This window comes from Ixodes scapularis, unplaced genomic scaffold (genome assembly GCF_016920785.2).
Source record: "Ixodes scapularis isolate PalLabHiFi unplaced genomic scaffold, ASM1692078v2 PGA_scaffold13__105_contigs__length_92229423, whole genome shotgun sequence".
NCBI classification, from domain to species: Eukaryota; Metazoa; Arthropoda; class Arachnida; order Ixodida; family Ixodidae; genus Ixodes; species Ixodes scapularis.
The window spans coordinates 89,075,558-89,092,267 of record NW_024609839.1 but is presented as its reverse complement, the minus strand read 5'-3'; the positions used below and the strand labels follow the sequence as shown (position 1 = coordinate 89,092,267).

Sequence of the window (16,710 nt, the reverse complement as noted above, 5' to 3'; positions counted from 1 at the left end):
CCGAAGTGGTGTGGTCCGTACCGAGTGCAGGAACTTCTCTCCCCACTCGTGTACAAGCTGACAAACTTGCAATCAAGAAAAGTCGGTGGGCCGGTACATCTGTGCGATCTGAAACCCTACCATGAGAGGGAAAACGGGGCCAACGAGCAAACTCAGCCGCCGCAGAAACATGCACACGCAGCGCGAGACGACGCCAGCAGCGAGCGAGAGGCGCCCCGCTACAATCTGCGTAGACGGAGGAACTATTATCCGAAGTTTTCGTAGAGGCAGCCCCTGTAAGTGGCGAAATGTCACATTAAGGGAAGTGCAAAGCACAATACACCTGCTGCCTTCGCGAACGCGCCAGACACCATTGTTACTGGCAAGCAGTGACCTACATACGTCACCTCAGCGTTCGCTCCCGGATGAACCCGTAGGGGAATCCCCCAAACACGGCTTCCGAGGGAAAGGGTACGCGTAACTGCCATTGGTCAGTTATTGCCACCTACGCTCACGTGGGCCACTTGTCAACGCAAAAGCGCGGTGCGAGCGTCGTCACAAGCGGTCGGAGACCAAGTGGTCATTCTACCGCAGTACGTTCCGCACCTACGAAGAGGACATCCAGCCTTTGCTTCGCGCCGTTCGTGAGCTGCTGTCTCCTGGCTGCGGCAGTTCAGCGGCGTCCAGGGACCACGGCTGCGCGTGACTCGTCAGGCGGCCCCGCTACCCCAGCCGGCCGCGAGCCAAACCAGCAGCCCGTCGTTTTCGTGGGTCGTCGGGATCGTTTCCGGTCAGGGACTGCCGGCTCATCATCTTCGGGACCCGCGCCGCGGCCGAAAAGCTCGCCGACCAGGGACCAGCTGTTCCCGTTCGTCCCGTGACAAGTCCCAAGGGCCCCAGGGACCTGGCGCAGTTCGCCCAGCAGGGCTCGTAGGGCACGCACTACATCGGCAGTCGAGGGATAATCCACCGGGACCTGGCCGCCCTCAACGTGCTCGTCGACGAACACGGCTGTGACAAGGTCGCCGACTTCGCACTCTCCAGGAGCACTGGAACCCCGAGACGGACGTGTACCACCAGAAGCCCAGGGGCGCCCTCCCAGTGCGGTGGATGGCTCCGGAGTGCGTGCAACTCCAGGTATTCCCCTTCAAGTCCGACGCCTGGGCGTTCGGAATGCTGCTGTGGGACATTCGTCACTTCGGGCTCGACGCCCCACCCCGGCCTGGGCGCTCAGGAGGTGACCCGCCACGTGCGCGGCGGTCACGGGATGACGCAACCGATCGACTGCAGCTGGGAGCTGTACCGCTGGTGAGGGACCGCTGTACGAACTTATGGACCATGGACCAATGAGCCGGGCTGTTGTGTCCCGTGGCGGCCTTTTTCTTTTTTTTCTTATTTTAGTCTAGTTGTTGTGTGTTCGTGTTGGTCCACCCGTTTGCGGGTGACTATTGGCTAAGGAGGGGGGAGTGTGGGGATTGTGATCCCTCAACATTCTGTCGCGTCAGCGTTTTGGCGCGCCGTGGCGGCCGCGCTGGCGTAGCGAGAGGTGGCGCTGCTTACCACTGTGAGTGGCTTCCTCCTCTCCCCCCTTGGGGCGATTTCCGTAACGAACCCCCGCACAAAGGAGATCGACGTGTCGCTCCTTGATTGGCCACTTCGCCCCCGCCGTTAACTTAAAACCAGCGGACAGCAGTCTCGCTGCTCTCTTCTTCCTGGTATTCGGCGGCGGCGACAACGGGGAACCTTCCGGCGCACCGGTGAGCGTTTACCCCGTCCTTTGTACATTTGTGAACGACCGTTCGGCCGTGGGCGATCTCCACACCGACAGCGTTCGCCAGCTTATAGCCGCTGTGTTGTTGTTATTTTGTTTCATTGGAAATAAACAGTTTATCACCGTTACCAACGTGACTGGTGTCTGTTTGCGCTCAACGAGCTGCATGCCACGCGAGTACGAACCCGCTTCGCGGTAGAGCGTCTCGCCACGAACGTGGTACTCCCAAAGGCAGTGGCCCCAAGGAGAACCACAAGCTTCAGCAGGCGGTAGTTGGGATGCCACGATGACAGCAACCCTCACAATTTTTGTTGGAATTTCTACGACCAACAGCCAGGATTGCGACATCTGGCAGCATGACACTCCTGCTCCAGTGACATCGTTGTTGCCACTTTGGGACCATCTTTGGCGCATAAGCAGCATGGGAAGCTGACCGCGTCGGCCGAAGACGAATTCCAGGCATTGCAGTCGAGCAGAGAGGCGAGTGCCATAAATGTGGTGCATGACTGGGCTAAAATCGGCTCGTAAGAGTACCTGGGACGGGTACTGAGATGGATCCTGTCCTTCAGCAGAGCCCTTCTTGCGTGCGTTCAGACAGTCCGTCAGCAGCTGCTGAAGGGTTTCCTTCATCTGGACTGCCAGGTCATTCAGCCACACCTGCAAGAGACGCACAGGCTGAGTCACCTGCACTTGTTACATGGTCCAATGTGCAGGTCGGCCTCTGGCCAGTTTAACCTGGAGCCACTGCAATTAGCAATAGTAATAAACTTAAAAAAAGCTACTTCCTGAGCTTTGCTTGTTGGAAAGTTCAGGCGATACTGCATTGCTCTGTTGCGAACTGTCTTAACATTTCCGAACGACAGGAAAGCATTTCCTGTGACTTCAGATAAACCTGTGGATAACTGGAAACAGTTTCTTTTTGAAAAACAAGAAGTCTGGAGTGCCACAGCTCACTTAGATGCTGTAGCTTAACCCCCTCAATGCCTCGAATATCGCTACATTAAAAACAATGCTAGTTCCAATAGTTATCTACTGCACGCATACGCTCGACAGTCTCGTGCTTGAAAACCTGCTCTACTTTTGAATTAATGGCGCACGGTACCGCCCGACTGAATAGATTGGCGGCCATGGTAGAGCACCCCAACCCTAACTGTGGCTCTCTAGCCACGGCGGCTGTGGCTGTGACAGTTGGGATTTCTCAGAGCCGCGGCATCATTGACCGCGACTTTTGCGGCCGTGCGACGGGTAGTTTGTAGCTTGTTCTAATGTTATTTGAGCTAGCAACTGGAGTATACAGGTTTATTTTCCAGTGAGAACACCTTTCCGCAGTTGATTATCCAATCCCAAGCGAAAATATGATTGTATTAGCCGTATCAAAATACATTGTTCCTATGGGGTGTTGGCCAGAAATGAAAGAAAAAACATATTAGTATATGCAGAATCGTATCAACGAGACTGCACTGTACCCGAGCTTAAGTGAACCCTTCTATAAATGGCCCTTGAAAATCGAGTTGAGTGAGCCGCCTGACAAAAGCTGCACATAGAAATGGACGGCAAAGGATGGAGGAAACAACAGTACAGGAGTAAAAGGAACAAGCTGACATTCCATTTATTTTCGCTAACAAACGTGTTAAATGCGCAGCATTTACAGGTAGATTTTGTGTCCATAAAATCATATGACATCAAGACTTCATGTAACGCTGTGATCTACCGTGATGTCATGCGACGTGACCCGAAGTTCGGCAACACCTTGACGTGAAACTGTGACATCACGTGGCACTGTGTCATGTGACAGATATTCAGTGGTGTCACAGTGTCCAAATGACTTTATATATTCGCGAGCCTTACTACGCCCACAAAAGGAAGAATGCAAAGAAACCCCGTAAATGCTAAGCATTTAGAACATCTTTGGGGTTGTGCCAAAAAGATGGCCAACTCCTTTGAGCCTCAAAAGCTGAGAATGCGCATTCACCTCCACCTCGGCCGTGATGGCGACGGGACTCGCCAGGGGCACAACCTCCCCGTCCAGGGAGACCATGGCGACCACCTGGTGCTCCCCATGGCCAAACTGAACGCTGTGTATGCCGGCAAAGAGCTTCCTCAGGTGGGACTGGATCACGGGGGGCTTGGTGGCCTGGCCCAGGATCTCCAGCAGGTCCTCATCCCCCAGGAAGTAGAAGCGTGGGAACCCGGAGCGCTTCAGCTGCGGCCAGAAGCGGGAGAGACGGCACGTGTCACACACATTCGCTGGACCTTTTTGCACAAATCCCAAAAGGCGTTGCTTTGCGTGCAAGGAATTATGGGAACATCCGGTATGCCCCAGCAGCAGCGACAGACAAGAGAGCGGGAAAGGGAGCTGTTGTTATACTTTGTTCACTCCTAACTTGATGGTGCGGTGGAAGCTACATGCTTGTAGCGACCAACGCGCCACAAATTCGACGTCAAGTAAGATCAGGTGTACCGCAGGAAACCGTGCTGGGACCGTTATTATTTCTGATTTATGTTAATGATTTGTCTCTCTGTATTAACTCGACTCTAAGATTGTTTTCAGATGATTGTGTGATGTACTCTAGAATTCATAATGTAAATGACTGTAGCACTTTGCAAAATGACCTTGTCAAGATCGAGTCTTGGTGTGGAAAATGGCAGATGGAGATTAATGTTCAAAAAACTAAGTCCATGGTCTTTAGTACTAAACGTGTTCCGACAAAATCTAATTATACTCCTTTCAATAACCACACAGAGCAAGTGATGCACTATAAGTACCTCGGAGTTTTCCTAAGCAGTAATCTTTCTTGGGAATATCATGTTAACCATATATCAGCCAAAGCTAACAAACCGCTTGGTTTTCTCCGACGTTCCCTCTACTTCACATCTCAAAAAACTAAACTAACAGCTTATACAGTGTAGACCGCATATAACGTATGTCGCGGGAGTCGCGAAAATCCGCACTATAAGCGGTACCGCGTTATAACCAAAACATCAATTTTTCAGGCCAAAATACATGCCATGAGACAACTTACCTTTGTAAAACAATTTATTTTATGTGAGATCAAAAATAAAGCTTAGTTTGAGGAAAGTCTTTATTTCACCAGACTAGTACACTTCTCTCTCAAGTGTATCACACTTTTTGAAAGAAATGAGCGACTTTTGCCTGGCGCAGCCTTTAACGGCGTCGCGGGTTGCGGACGGACGTTGCGAGCGTTCAGGATTGCTAACCCTAATCACTTTTCTCCGGTGATGAAAACGCGTGAAAATTCGCATCCTTTATACGGTATGCGCCAGTAGTACCTTCAAATTTATCACAGGCATGAAATGCTCCAAATAAGAAATCCGGGCAATGTTCGAAAACACAAATGCAGAAGTCACCACTGTAGTCGAAGTAAACGAACACGACGACACGGGCGTTTCTGCCGTCTTGAGAGTGCCGTCACGACATCGCCGCACGAATAGGTGGATGTTCCCTTCTAGTATGTGCTGGGTTATCATAGCGACACACAGCGAAAATTCAGTCAAGGATAGCGCTTTTACGCGGAACGATTTACGCGGAACGAACCACGCCGTCTACGTCGACGATCACAACCGACGCCATGTTTGCGGACAGAAGTAGCCGGGCCGCGACCGGCATGCAACGCGCACGAACACTTCTCCTCGACCTGCGATTGGCCTGTCGTTGCGGTTGCAAAGGGACGCACGCACGTGAACGACACGTGCGTGCGTCCCTCCGTCGCTATGGCAACTGAAGCCTCTTTCCTTGTTTTTCACCGCTTCTTCGAGCACCTTCCTTGCCCCGCGAGTGCCGCGTGTTGTTGCGGCTCGCGCCGTTATCTAGTGTCGCACAGGGAAGCGTGCTCTCCGAGTCGGTCGGTCGGCGCGGTCGCCGGGCTGTTCCGAAAACCGCACTATAACCGGTATTTCCCTTCGCGCGCCTGCATTTTAAGCGGTATGTAATTACATGGAGTTCTATGGGAGGCAAACCGGTGGTTTAAAAAAGCCGCGTTATACCCGGTCCTGCACTATAAGCGGTTACGTTGTAAGTGGTCTATACTGTACCGCTCTAATACGACCCATTCTGGAATATGCTTCAGCCATCTGGAACCCTCACCAAGTCTTCTTAGAAAAAGAATTAGAGTCAATTCAAAATAAAGCAGCTCGTTTCATTTTGCGAAACTACAACTTCCCAGTAAGTGTAACCTCTCTAAAATCATCCCTACAGCTTCCTCTTTTGAAAGACCGTAGAAAGTTAAATTGCTTCACAAACTTTTTTATCACTCTCCATCTCGTAAGTCGATCTATTGTAAACCTGCCCCTTTTATCTCACGCCGCCTTGACCACCCCTGCAAATTACACCTTGACATTCCCAGAACTAACCTTTACAAGTTCTCGCCTCTTCAGCTTGCTATTAGTGACTAGAACCAACTACCCGAAGCCATTGTCACAATAAAAGACCCACAGAAATTCGCCGATAATGTTGCCGTTCATCTCCATCTGTGATAATTTTCTTGTTTTATATTACTAGCGTTCTTTTGTTTTGACACTGTCCTGCCAAATGTCCCCCCTCTTTGTAATACCCCTCGTGGGTCTTAAGGGGAACCAAGAAATGAAATGAAATGAAAAATAAAAATAGTGTCCGAGATGCCAGCCTCAGAGAGTCCGTCCGAGGGAGCAGAATATCCTTCCCGAAGAATGTGCAGACGCGCAAAAGAGAACGCTCACAGTTGCAGCAGCAACTGGACGTTCGATTCAGCATCTTCGCTCAGTTTATTGGGTTTGGACCCCGTCCTTCCAAACATATCTAGTGACCCGGGCACAACTACCACGAACAGCGACTCCCAACAGGCGTCAGCTGGATTCTATCGCCAAAGCTGCTGCCCGTCTGCCACCATACCTAGGATCTGGTTCCTGCAGGCGTCTCAGCGTTGTCACTGGCAGCAGCCGATGAACTGTATGGCATTCTTGCGAACCCCTCGGCCGTAGCACAGTATAACTAACTCAAGGAGGCTTGCAACGATCTCCCTCGAAACAAAAGCCGGGCGATTGTTGTTTAACAGAGCTACTGCAACGGTTGACCCAACCCCTTGGAGATCAGGTAAGCACAATGAGAGAAGCCCTCCTCCGAGAGCTCCTTCTATGTCTGTCCACGCGAGTCCAGATGGTGTTGGCCACGGCGACGACTCTCACTCACGGTATAAGATGTATGCCATAAAACACCGTGGAAGCGCCCACTTCGTTCAAGTGGCCACTATTACCATTTCCCAAACTTGGGAATTCTGCAAATTATTTGTTAAGCGCCTGATTAAACCGGAAAAGCGCTCATGTCTAGATTAACCCAGTTTTCACTAAAAGTGGGGGGAGCAATTCCACGGTATTTTATGTAGGATGGACGCCGCGCATGTCACAGCTGCCAGATACAGTCCTCGCCTTGCCTCGGTTGAAAGTGGTGCCACCAGGTGACCCTTCGATACGTGGCCAGTGGCCCTAGCCAAGTTCTGTGTGCTTAGACAAAGCTTCGTCAATGACCCTAGTTTCGTGCCATAATGATGGCAAGAACAGTTTTATAAAAGCGTCGAAGCAGAGAGATCTCTGGCACGGTGTTCAAGCCAGTATCCGTCAAGGTCACAGCAGACACGCCAAGCAGAAAACGCACATGCAAAGCTCCCGTGGCAACGAGACACTTTTAAAACAATAGCTTTATGGGTGACACTTTTCAAGGATTTCTGCGTCGGCGTTTGTAGTTGTCTGTCGTCGCGGAGGAGAAGAAAAAACCATTCCCTCCCCTCATGGCACAAGAAAAAAGAAGTTGGGTGTTCCCATTGACTGCGCCATGCAAAAAGGGAAGGGAGGAAAGCCCCACCGACACACGCCAATAACGGCGTGACGACGAGGAAGCGTCGGCGCAGCGTCTCCCCTGTTGTCTGCTAAGGATAACTTCGAAACAGGTCTTTTCAAACATTACTGGCAGTATGCGAAATCCCACTTTGGCAGTATCCAGTTGCTACGCGTAATGTGGGAGGGTTGTAGAAACGTCCAGCACATTCAACTTCACAATAACATTTCTACTTCTCGAAGCCAACTGGAAACGTAAAATATGTTCTGCCAAAACTCGTTGCCTTTCAACCGCTTTCTCCGCAAGCCTTCACCTCGTCTATCTGCATGCGTCTCCCTTTCCGCTCATCACTGAGCCCCAACATTACCCCCTCCCCTCAGAAACACAGAGAAAACCTGCACCTTCACTCGCGTCGTCCCTGTTGCAGTCTTTTCCTAATGGCACCGCTCCGCCGAGGCCATACTTTGTCCCAGGAGCGAGCGAGGAGGGAACGGCTGGCTTCCACGGCTCGCAACCGGGGTCGCGCCAGCTTTGGCCACCACCAAGAGGCCACTCGTGCCGTGAGTACACGGCGACGTGAGGATTAATTCCAAGGTGCGCGGAAACGTGCTATGGCTTTTACTTCTTCGCACATTGTGGACAAAAAAGGCACTTTTTTTTCGCTCGTTTCTTTTTACCTCAGTTAAGCCATCTGGCCTGCGGAGATGCCATTGAGAGAGGCTACTGGGCTGCGCATCGATAGGTTTTTCTCTAGTTGATCGCGTCGCAGCGTCCGCCGTGCTCTTTGTCTACACACATATACACATCTTGCACCGTGGTCTCTACCTAACAGGCCGAGACACAAGCCTTGGAGAGTGTGTCTGAGGAAAGCGCAGAATGGAACACGCTGGGCAATCAATTATATGTGGGGAAGGATGGAGTCCAGACCCAATGAACTGGGCAAAGAAACTAAATTAAACATCCAGTTGCTTTCGTGGCTCCGAGCATTCCATTTGCGTGTCTGTGCTTTCCACGGAGAGCACATTTGATTCCGTGCGTTCCTTGGACGCGCTCTCCGAGGCTGACGCCTCACGTGTCGGCCACCTAGATTTTTGTATGGAACGACAAATCTGCAAAGCGTTCGTCGCTACATGCTCGTTGGACGAGTCAAACGTATACCTTTTTACCGCACGATCACTGTCTCGGCCATATCCACGTGGAGAGGGCGGGGAAGCAGATAAAAGGAAGGTGGTTGATTGGTCTAGTGACCATCTAGCCCCCACATTTCAGCCAAGGAAGGAACGGAGTATAGTCACTCTCTCGTCCTTGCCCACTCACCGGCGTTTCATCGCCTTCGAGGTCACCTTCGTCGTCTGCTGCAGCTGGCTACACGAGCAAGTATAATTTTTTAACGCGAAATATGTTTTATCGCTCAATTTTTACGAGAAAATTGAAAAAAAGTGTCACGGACGGCCGACATGGACAAAAGTTATGAACAAGTGTCGTGAACGAGTGACACACTGAGAGCGTTACACGACGTTATAAAGCTTACAAAGGCCCACATAAAATCGACGTAAGAAGGATGTTCTGGCGGGGCTCGAACCTGGGTCGGTGCGGTGACAGTAGGATACTGTAGCCGCTGAGCTGCATAGCACAGCTGCTCTCGAAGGATTACACTCCTGGCAGAACTTGCCGGTGAGAGTGAGGTCAAGTTATTCACGTCACACATCGTGCCAAAGCCATGTAAGGTAGCACCTGTGCGGCACACTCGTTCACTCTGAGTTGCCCTAGCTAACGTCTGCGGTGCAAGATAAAAAAAAAAACTAACACAAACCACACATGCAGTGTTGTTTGTGCGGGGCACATTTTGTGTGCCATGGTCTTTGTCAGCATGGTAGAGCTTTATGTTGATCATGCTGACTTTAAGTTGAACTTTTAGCTGAGCTTTAAGTTGATCATGCTATTTATAGACTTCGATTGGATTGGTCAATTTTCGGGTCACTGGCCCGATCGGGTTGAGAAATAATTTACCAGAAAGGTTATTTCTTCGGCTATATCAATGCCAATTTTAAAAAAGCGTTCACTTAGAAGAAGTGTGTTGCAAGCGTTATAGTGTGTTGGTTCCCTCAAATACTGCTTTCGAAAAGAGTGTAATAAAAATTTTTATAGTAATTTCTTTTTTTTTTCCAGTTCCATGAAAAAATAAATTTTAAGGAGTAATTTTCTCATTAGAATTTACAAATCTTTTTTTCTCATTATTTTACCTCAAGTTGCTCGTTACATGCTGGTTTGAACTAATTTTTAGCACTGATGCAATCCTTTTGGGCTTTTGGGGTGAGCTTAGACTGTATACCTATCATGCAATACTAGCCCCAAAGATGTGAAAGCTGCACCATTCTGTCTAAAATTTTAGATTTGTGTCGTGATGTAGGCGAGTTGGTTCATGGTAAACAGAAATAAACAGCGCGCAAAAATAGACAAGGACGAAGGGAAGATGCGAACGACACAAGCGCTTGTGCTGTTCGCATCTTTCCTTCGTCCTTGTCCATTTTTGTGCACTGTTTATTTCCGATCAAAGTTTTAGTTGCTTTTTTATTAACATAATCAATATTTGAAGTCACTTTTTGCATTATTTACCTTCAATCCATATTCAAGAATTTTGATATTAGCACACCCCTACTAATTTCTTTTTGCATTCATAAAGGAATTTTGCATTGCTGCAAAACACACATTGAGAGAAGCAATACCTCCAGGTACTGGTTGAGCGCCCTCTGGCACCGAGCCAGCTGATCTGTCAGGCCGCTCAGAGTTGCCAGCAAGCCCGTCACGTTGGTCAAGAGCAGGATGCGGTCGTCACGTGCAATCCCCGCCATCACAAACCTGCAATTCATGTCAGAGGTGTGAGGCTTCTGAAGCAAAAATCGAAGGGGCCATGAAACAATTCCAAGAACCTTTTATAAGCTCAAATTCTGCCTGGAATATTCCTTCTTACAAGCACGAGTTGCTATATACGAAAGCAGCTAGGGTATTCCCAAAACTTGGTTAGTCTGTGCATTTATGCATAGTTTGAACATGAACACAACACAATTGCGACGTGACCCGACATCCTGTGAATTGTCATGGTGTCGTCATGTTGTCATGCATGTCAGGTGGCACCATGATGCAATGTCAAATAGTCAAGTCGAAGTACGATGTCACTGGACACAGCATCATCTGACACCATGTCGTCACGAGGCTCGATGTCGAGTGACGGTAGGTCACTTGACAAGAAGTATAAACTTGACATCAAATATGACACAAATGATAACATAACATAGCAGTGCCACCCATCATGTGACGCACCCACGAAAAATATTTAAAAAATGTGATAAGAAGTTCTTTAATAGCAACAGTTTCTATTTAGGCAAGTATGCATGCCTTGATTGCGAACTTTTAGGTTCAAAAGATCTGCCTGAATTGCTAAGCTTTAGATCCAAAAGACCTCCCAAGTACATAAATTACTAAAATATGCACCAGCTTTTGCTTTGGAGTCTGGAAATTAGAGGAGCTCTGCTTTTCCTCCTTTTGCCTCTTGCCTCAGTCACCACCCATTCTTTGCATTTTGCTGACTCAGTTGTGAAATGGATGCGCCACACTAACGAAGGTGCAGAAGGTGTGCCATTTTCAGTCTGAAGATAGTTTGTTCATTCGCTGAGGCTAATGGCACTCTGTTGCCATCGGGATCTCAAATGCAATGGACGGTACCGAGGACGACACACCACGGTGCATGGAGAACGACAAAAAAACTGTCCGAGAGCGACGACAAAAAATTATGCCTACGAGCAAATAAACTTTGCTCGCCCCTCGGTGCACAAAAGCTGTTGTTCTTTTTCTTATGAAAACATGGTGAACGCTGGGAGCTTATCCTCGGGTACGCAAAATACATGCACGTCAGAGTCGGGCACGTACGGTAAATCCAAGCTTCCGCAAAACTTCTTATGTGGGGACAATCTTCGACATAAAGTGACTGCCACGATAGACAGAGAGAACCCCCAGCCATTTTGCTTCACCCGAACTGGAATCACGACTTGAAAATGAGGGAGGATGAGTAAATGATAATTGAAAAAAAGATAATAAAGAGAAAACAAACATAAAACACTATAATCTGTGTAGCCTGAGGCTGAAAGAATATTTGCGCAACAAATATGCGGAGAAGAACCAAAGGGGACAAGACGGGAGGGTCATCTCGCTTCTTCTTCGTTGGTTCCTTTTTATGTGGTATTCGTAGCTGCAGCCATGGTGCCTGGAATGCATCGTCGACTGGCGTGCTGACCGTGTCCTCAAATGTGGTCGCTCCATTTCTGCCCGACGCCACCGTAGAAGCGTCGTGGTCTTGCCCGCAACGATCTTGGTGATGACAGCAGGGGAGGCAGGTGCAGCAGACGCCCATTCTGCCGTAAGTTGCTCTCGAACATCGCTGTTCGCGGAAGCTTCGGCAGGCAGGAGTTGGGACGCAGCGACGTTTGTGACGCGCGAGTTTGCTATTCTCTTTTGCTGGCATTTCTAAGACTAACTGCCGCAATCGCGACATCCGAAATCAGGATGCGCCGACCCCTGCGACACGATTCATTGCAGCTTGGGGATCACTCACTATGCGTGGTCCATCGGGATCTCACGAAAACACGCCGGCCAACGGTACATTCCAGGCGCAGTACTTCTACCAATCACCTTTTAGAAACAAATTTGAGCGAGGTTATTTAGGAAGAATGCCCTCTGCTGGCTCCTGCAGTGATCAGTCCCCACCTGAAGTCGTCGCTGATGTTTTGGAAGCGTGCCGACTCGGAGGGCAGTGCCCCCCTTCCGAGAATGGGCTCCAGGTAGAGCCACTTGCGTTGGATCTGGCTCAGGCCGTGCAGTGCCTGGTCCAGGAAGCTCAGCCGCTGCTCCCAGATGGCAGCACGGTCAGAGAACCGCTGGTAGTAGGCAGAGTCCTTCAGAGACTGCACCATGCACTGGAGCTCCCCGACCTGGCCGTGGTGCATCAGCAAATATCACCGAGGAAAAAGACTGCAAATGAGACTTCGGAGTTCATCAAAACACGCCTCTGATGTCGTAAGAAAGCTTTGCCTAAATCGCAGATTGTCCTTGAAATACGTTAACACATCGCATCCTTTCGTACCGCATAAACATTTTTTTATGATACTGCTTAGGAAGTGCCGCAAAGATTTGAAGAACATTTTTCGTCAATGTCTGCAAAGTCTTCTACAGTGAGGCCCGTTTAGAACGAACCCACGAACAGCGAATTATTGTCGATATTGAACTCACGGAAAATTTAAATAAAAATGCCTGTAAAAGGTACTTTTTATAACAAACAACATATTGGCTATATCAAACTTTTCCCCCCCAGGAAAGCTTCCAAAAATGGGCAAACAATTGTCTTCTAGCCTATTCCTTCCCCCAAAAAAGAAGTAGGAAAGAGAGAAAATCCCAAAAGCTGAAGTTGCGAACGAAATTGAGCAAAGAGAAGCGATTCAGAAGGGGAGAAAGCTAAAAAAAAGAACAACTCTGCACGCATGCAAAAAAAAACAAAAAAAACTTTCCAGCGTGTTGTTACAGGTCAGAGGTGAAGAGATGAGAAAGAAAGAGAAGCTCTCGCCTTACAACGAACACATCGTGAAAGTTCGTTGTAAATGGTTTTTGCTATATCGAACTACTTGCTATATCGAACTGATCATAGCGTTTCCTGCTGTTCGTTATAAACGGGTTTGACTGTAAAGCAATTAAAAACAATTCACACCCTTTTTTTTTTTTTCATTTAACTGTCTACTTTTTAAGGAAGGGCCTTTCACGACCGACAAAGAACCTTTCTTCTAGCGTTATTGCAATCGAAATGTTTCTCTCTTACATTAGAAATGTAAACACGAAACTCATGATAACTGAATTTGGCATTCAGAGGCTAATATACCATATTCCATTCACTGGGCACATTACCCCCTGTAGGCATGATTGAAGTGGATATATAACAGGTGTGTGCCATATGCTTCATTGGTTACAGCATGCATACAATGGGCAATCTTTTTCAAGGATTTGGCAACATCGACGTCCTATATATCGCCAACTACACCCTCGACAATGACAACTACTACATCAACAACGAATGTTATTTGAAGCGGTAAGAAGAGCCTCTAACAGGTGTCACTCTAAAAACTTCCGAGTGCTGTCAATGTTCGATACAAAATTAAATCGAATGGCGGGTATGTTATTTGAGGCGACAATCGGAAGTTCCGAAAACACTTACAAGCCTATCATCGCAATTTGGTTGGGTGCGGAGGCCCGAGCTATTCAATTTTCAGAATTACTAAAGTGAAATTAGGCTTTGACGCAATGCTGGGGCAAATTTCTCACATTTTGGTAAAATGTAGCAATATGTAGCAGGGTAAGCCCTTTGGTGCACATGTCCCAGCAATCACACCACTGCTGCAGCATACTTGTGCTAAAGCGTTACTCATTCAAACTGAACAACCAAGATTACACCGTTTTAAAGGTGCAAACAAACATAAACACCTGACCTCATGGCACATTGAAGTGCTCAAGAGTAGATGTTGGTGACAAATCCATGTACGAAGTTATAACATTTTGAAGTTTAATGAAGGTACCATGCGACTCTTATTTTAACTATTCTTTCGTTTCACTGCTCCAGAGAGTATATCACTTTGGATAACCAAGGCCTGTGACTCTTCTTAATTCAGAAGTCTTAATTTCTTAACTCGAAGCTCCCTCACAAGAGCCGTGGTATGTTTTCACAGGAGGTCATTCTTGATGGCATTATCCCTAACCCCAATTCCTCTTTCACACAAGGATGATGGATCTCATGGATGATGGCATTGTGGTCAATATGACTAGCCATAGCATGGGTGCAGGAGACAAAAGCTTTGTCTATGCTCTTGTCTCTGTTTTCGGCACTATTACTTTTAAAAGGAGGAGGAGGCTGTCGAAAGCACCTCAATCAGGCGGCCGGGTGAAATTGAAAGCAAGGTCAGATATATCGGCACCTTCCTGGGCATGCTGTTCAATGTGCGTTTCGGGCATAAACGGCAACAAAGCATAATAGTACAGTTGAACCTTGATGTAACGAAGTCTTTGAGACCCGCTCATCATTTGGTTAAATCGGGAACTTTGTAAAATCGAGAGAGTCATTCTTCGAGCATAGGCTAAGCGGGGAATTCGAATTCGTTCGTTAAACTGCATTTATTTGTTTATTTCCAATAAAAGTGAGTTTGGCTTGGGTCGTTTTCCCGCCTTTTAATTCAAACCGATTTTGCATGTCCAGCCAGGCTTGAACTAATGGAAGTCCACTGTATACAGTAGGGAATGTTTGGCTCATAGTTATGCATCAATGGATGGCTCACGTCAGCGCTTTTAACCATAGTTGAAAATGTCAGATACAAACTAGAAAAGATTCGCTGGACTTTTCCTTAGTGGCACAATGGTACACAAAGCCCACCAGCAAGAGCCTTCGTAGAATGCAAGTCCGCTTTGCTGCCGAGCCCACGCGCACACTAGAAAAGTCAATGCTTCAAGAGCAGTGACCTGGTACAAGCTCACACACTTCTTTGTCGAGGCTACATCCCGGCTTGGACATGAAAGTGCCATGAGCTGACCCTATCAACGCTATCCATCTTGAACGCCTTGGCTAGAGACAGTGATGGTTGAGGAAATTTTGGAGTTTGGGGAACCTATCAGGAAATTCTAAGGTACCCACGAGGGAGCTCTGAAGAACCCACAAGGAAACTCTGAGGAGTCCATGAGAGCACTGAGGAGAACCCAGAGAATAACTCTGGGGAACCCACGAGGAAATTCTGGGGAACCCATGAGGGAACTTTGAGGAACCCACGAGGGAGCTCTGGGGAACCCATGAGAGCACTGTGGGGAACCCACAAGGAATCTCTGGGGAACCTATGAGAGCACTGTGGGGAATCCACAAGGAATCTCTGAGGAACCCATGAGAGCACAGTGGGAAACTTAGAGAAAACTCTGGAGAACCCGTGCTCTACATTTTCTGTGCAATGAAAGAGGCTGGTAAGAAAAGAACCATCAAATGTTTCGGAACAAGGGGTACAAAAACGCCACGGACCTTTCCCAGGACTTCCGTCCACTCCTTGACGATTGTGAGGTCGTTACCGAGCGAATCACAGTGCTCGATGAGAGAGAAACGAGCACTCCCTCCCCAGACATCCAGCTCGTTCAGCACCTCACGGATCGTCACTTCGCCCTGCGCCCTGCTGTTCAGGTCCTACAACAAAGATGGGAGAATAAGAAACCTTTCTTTTCCAAAAATATTAAGCTGGGCTCGTTGGATAAGCACTATCCAAACTACCCAATATCATCTATAATCTGATATTATAGATTCATTTCTTTCTTTCTCGTTTGTCTTTTTCGTCTTTTGGTTAGAACTCTTTTATTTCTTCTTCCTTGCAAGTAGAATTAAGACGAGAGTTGTGCGTTAGCGCTAGTCCCATCTTCGTGTCCTTGCACTCGTCTGTCCTAATTGCACTATTTATTGTCCATAAAGCTTTATTTTCCGGTCTTTAAATGACCCCCTGCCATTTATGAAACAAAATTTTATTTTTCTGCTAAAATTCTAGAGCCTTAGTAATATTACTGGGCTTATCAAGTAATACCTATACCTAATGTAGATGGAAGAGAAACCCGTTTCCAGTTATTTTCGCAAATCTGTTTCAGATTTGGCAATAATTTGTTATATACCCAGCACCCTTTGTGTATATGTTAATAAAAGTGCTCTAAAATTTAAATAATGTATAGCGACAGGAGCATGCAATAAATATGAATTTGTTAAATCTGATATTAACTACCTCCAAGCTCATTATTAGTGGGTTCAAGTGGACCCTATATTTATTCCAAGAAAGTGAAAAATGCACGGTGTCGGCTAAGAGCAAATGCAACCTGTGTTCCTGCAAGTTCTGCCATGCCACAACGAGCTCTATTCATGTTGTTCATGCAAGTGTTCCCTTCAAGCAAAAAGAAGAGAACCAACAGGGAGCAAAGCTACTTGAGAGCTAACAATAATTGGTCCTATCCCAGGCACATGTCCACTCATGCTTTTCTAGGACTGAGAGAACTTTGACTAAGCACAGAAGACTCAGCTTTTTACACT

At 47.8% G+C, this 16,710-nt stretch overlaps 1 protein-coding gene across 1 annotated transcript in view; it reads right to left on the bottom strand.

The window, feature by feature from the left end:
• The window catches only part of LOC120841887 (cytoplasmic dynein 2 heavy chain 1), a 91,381-nt gene that overhangs the window by 65,280 nt on the left and 9,391 nt on the right, over nt 1–16,710 (bottom strand). Inside the window, exons 6-10 of the mRNA XM_042289708.1 lie at nt 15,670–15,828; nt 12,339–12,562; nt 10,304–10,436; nt 3,723–3,953; nt 2,285–2,407 (exon numbers count right to left, since the gene is read on the bottom strand). Of these exons, the coding sequence (XP_042145642.1) occupies nt 2,285–2,407; nt 3,723–3,953; nt 10,304–10,436; nt 12,339–12,562; nt 15,670–15,828 (870 nt within the window). The remainder of the gene's footprint in view (nt 1–2,284; nt 2,408–3,722; nt 3,954–10,303; nt 10,437–12,338; nt 12,563–15,669; nt 15,829–16,710) is intronic.